This window comes from Melospiza melodia, chromosome 28 (assembly GCF_035770615.1).
Source record: "Melospiza melodia melodia isolate bMelMel2 chromosome 28, bMelMel2.pri, whole genome shotgun sequence".
In the NCBI taxonomy this organism is placed as follows: domain Eukaryota; kingdom Metazoa; phylum Chordata; class Aves; order Passeriformes; family Passerellidae; genus Melospiza; species Melospiza melodia.
In genome coordinates this window covers 4,835,562-4,839,385 of record NC_086221.1, presented here as the reverse complement: position 1 = coordinate 4,839,385, position 3,824 = coordinate 4,835,562, and the positions used below count along the sequence as shown (strand labels likewise).

Here is a 3,824-nt window from a genome sequence, read left to right as displayed (position 1 = left end):
TTCTTAATAATGATATGATATGAGATAATATAATAAAGAGATTGATCAGCCTTCTTTCCATCATGGAGTCAATGCTAATTATTACTCAGCTGGGCCTGCTGCAGTGACAGTGGCACCAGAGTCTCCTCTGTGGGCACTGCACAGCCCCAGTGCTGCATAGACTTCCCCACCCCAAATTCCAGTTTCCCCCCACTTCCCCTGCAAGGGATTCTCACCTGGCCCAGCCACCTCCTCCACAGCCCTGGGCTCTGGACATGAAGCAGAAACCAGAGAAATAGCAAAACAGGATTTATTAAAGGTGTAGGGGAAAACACAACACAAGCAAGCTCCTGCTTTAAGAGCTCCTGCTTTAAGTATATAAAAAGTGAAACAATTCACAGTACATTTAGTGGTGGCTGTGATACATTTAAACAGGATGTTCAGAGTCCACCCTACCTCCTCCTAGAATTTAAAACAAGGAAAAGAAAGGATGGAAATATCCTTTTGCCACCTCACACAACTGCAGCTAGAGGTGTCTACAGACACAGCATCTCCAAAGTGTGTCTGGTTTGTAGTTCTTAACACATGCAGCACTAAGGTAAGTCAGGATTAATTCACTGAAAATCTTGCTGGATATTCTCCTTGTTTGCCTCTCCATGCTGCTGCTTGATTTGTGAAATTTCATTTTCCAGCTGCACAATGGTTCGTTCAATCTCATAATTTTTACTGACAAGAGAGACCCACCTGGAAGGGAAAAGAAATAAAAAGAGCCTTTAGGTGTTATGTAACACTCCTCTGGAAAAAAAATCAAAGACAACCATTGCTCCAAAGCAAGCAGAAACACCAAATAAAGCAGTATTTTTCCTAACACATGACAATCCTTAGTTGACATCAATGGTCATTGGAACAACCAAAGTGACAATGAGTAATTATTAACCCTGTTAAACCTGAAAACACAAAAATATTCATGACTAGACTCATCCACCAACTGCCAATATTGAGATAAAGAAGAGCTTAAAACAATTGAGGAAATTTGAAGCAGCTAATAAATACACCCTCTTCCCACCTGTTGATTCACTCAACCTCAGCAAATACAATATGGAACCAAACTACAAATACTTTAAAACACCTCCTGCAAAGCAACAGTATCCAACAGCAGCTCCAAAGAATCACTGAATTTCAACTGGAAGAATAATTTCAAGTAAATTTGAAGCAATGGAGAAAGCTGTGGAAGGGCTAACAGAGAAATGTCAACACTCACGTGGATTCCATCTCTCTCAGCTTAGCCCCAGCTGTGAGCTGCATGTTCTTCCTCTGCCAGTTCAGGTCTTGAATGTTTTTCCTGGGGAGAAAAAGATGTATTTTTATTTCCTCATTTCTTTGGCATCTGCAGTACCTGCTGCTAATTTCCAAGTACACTCAATCCCTAGAAGTACAGCCAGAAAATATTTGTGTAGCCAGGACTGTAATGACAACATCCAGATGGACAAATCTCAGTACAGGGCTCACAGAGAACCCTGAGATAAATAAAAATAAAAGGTTAAACCAAACATCAGGGAAGATGTTCTTACAGAGACAACTGCACATTAAATTATCAGTAGTAAATGAAATTTTACTACTGGTATTTTCAGGGAGGATTCCACAAATCCAGAGCAGAGATTCAAACAAACCAAACACAGAATTCTGAGTAGAACAGACATGATGAATGTAACTGTTTGGGGAGAGCAGGGTCACATTTCTTAATTATTGTTTTTACTGAGTCTTTTTCCCTGTGACCATGTGAGCCAGCACATACACCTTCCTCTGTATAGCATGGGGGGGAGAGAAAGGTTCACTTCCAATTTCAGTACAAAAATCTAAATAAGAATGACCCACCTCAATTTCTGAAGCTCCTTCTGGGCTTGTTCTATCATATGAACCAGGTGCCTGATGACAGAATGCAAGCAAAGCATTAAAAACACACAAATGGTAAACCAGCCCCATTTCACCTGACATTTAACTTCTCAGAGTTCAGGATCCAACAAGTCCCTGCAGCACCCTGGCCCAGCCAGCAGATCCTTTACCTGCTTCCCTTCTCCTGAGCTCAGGAACCCTCTGCCTTCTCTCAGTTTGGAATTCCTTTCGCCTACTCTTTTATCTAAGGTTCAGCCAACCCTTCTCAGAAGTGAGCATTAAAATTCTCTGTCTGAAATAGCCCCAGTGCTTCCTGCAGCCACACTCTACAACCTGTTCTTGGCTTTTGCAGCAGCTTTATTACAGCTCCAGGCTAAGCCCAGGATCTGTAGTAACTCATCTTCATTTCCACTACTGAGTTATTCCTTCACAGGCTATCATCAACCTTAATTAACACCCACTATCATCAACAATAACCCACAACATTCAAGACAGGGATGTATTAAAACACACACTGTTTCTTGGCCACAGAGACAGCTTTGAGATCATCCTCTTCTTTCTCTTACAGGGGTTCATCTATTCCAGACTACATTCTAAAGATCCCCCTCTGGATTTACACCCAATAAATACACAGAAATTAAAGACAGAACTTGATGTCCAGCAGAGCAGCTGAGGCCTTACTCGTTGTACACCTTCCAGGCATTGCAGCCGTGCTGGGACATGAGCTCCAGGTTCTCGATGCGCACGGCCTGGTGCTCCAGCTGTGCCATGGAATTGTTCACACACTCCTGCCACGCCGTGATGTCGTTCTTCTGCCCCGAGGAGGGGGCGGGCAGCTCGTACCTAAAAAGGGCACGGGCTCACCTGGGGCACCGGGCATGGTTCACCCGGGGCACAGCTCACCAGGGACACCGGGCACGGCTCACCCGGGGCACCGGGCACTGCCCTGCCGGTCCCACTCACCTCTTCATACTGAGCAGCTCCAGGGGCTGCCGGGCCGCCAGGCGCTCGAACTCGTTCCGCATGATCTCGGTCTGTGGGGAAGGCAGCGGTGAGGGACGGGGAGCGACACAAGCGGGGTATGGTGGGGAGAACGGGGACAGGACACAAACGGTAACGGGGGAGAGACACAGGAGGGGTACGGCGGTTGGCACAGGGGAACGACGGGGACAGGCAGGGTCAGTCCCAGCCAGGTCACCAAGTGGGGACAAGCGCGCTCTGGGGGTACGGGGAGCTCTGGAGCCGCCTCCGCTCACCTCGAAGGCGCTGTAGTCGTGCGCGGGCAGGTAGCTCAGGTAGTTCTTGGTCGGCCGGTACCGCCGCGTCTCCTCCTCCACCAGCGCCGCGGCCTAACGCACACGGGCCGTCAGGCAGGCGGGCAGCCTGCCCGCCGCCCCGACCCATCCCCGCCGCCGCCCCGGCCCCGCACGCACCGCCTCCCGCACGCCCGGCGCCTCGTAGCCCTGGTCGAAGTAGGGCAGCGCGTCCACCACGACATCGCCGGCCACCAGCCCCGGGCCCGCCATCTTGGCTGCGGGCACTGCGCGTGCGCACTCACGTCACGCCCGGGGGAACCGCACGCGGCTCGGGCGCAAACCCCGCCCCCAACGACCAAACCCCGCCCCCAGCGACCAAACCCCGCCCCCAGCGACCAAACCCCGCCCCAACGATCAAACCCCGCCCCCAGCGATCAAACCCCGCCCCCAACGATCAAACCCCGCCCCCAGCGATCAAACCCCGCCCCCAGCGATCAAACCCCGCCCCCAACGATCAAACCCCGCCCCTTCCCGCTCCGCCCCTCAGCCCAGGCCCCGCCCCTCCCGGTGACTCCAGCTCCGGTCCCGCCGCTCCCGGAGCGTTTCCAGCCCTGCCCCGCCCCTACCGGTGTAATTCCGACCCTGGCCCTGCCCCTCCCTGCCAGGCCACGCCCCCTTAAGGAACTGAGACACATG

At 51.0% G+C, this 3,824-nt stretch overlaps 1 protein-coding gene across 1 annotated transcript; it reads right to left on the bottom strand.

Annotated features, from left to right (window-relative positions):
* Positions 1-275: 275 nt before the first annotated feature.
* On the bottom strand, positions 276-3,420 carry BCAS2 (BCAS2 pre-mRNA processing factor). Its single transcript, XM_063178013.1, has 7 exons — positions 3,306-3,420; positions 3,129-3,221; positions 2,836-2,906; positions 2,554-2,715; positions 1,855-1,905; positions 1,241-1,321; positions 276-723 (listed from the first exon to the last, which is right to left on the bottom strand). The coding sequence occupies exons 1-7, from the start codon at positions 3,396-3,398 to the stop codon at positions 594-596; spliced, it is 681 nt and encodes a 226-aa protein (XP_063034083.1). The 5' UTR covers positions 3,399-3,420; the 3' UTR covers positions 276-593.
* Positions 3,421-3,824: the final 404 nt, after the last annotated feature.

Excerpts from the sequence above, each read along its gene's own strand:
- BCAS2 (XM_063178013.1), bottom strand. The coding sequence starts at position 3,398 with ATGGCGGGCCCGGGGCTGGTGGCCGGCGATGTCGTGGTGGACGCGCTG. Across the intron at positions 3,222-3,305 it reads CGCCGGGCGTGCGGGAGGCG|GCCGCGGCGCTGGTGGAGGA; the intron begins GTGCGTGCGGGG and ends CGTGTGCGTTAG. Across the intron at positions 1,906-2,553 it reads GCCTGGAAGGTGTACAACGA|GCACCTGGTTCATATGATAG; the intron begins GTAAGGCCTCAG and ends TTCTGTCATCAG.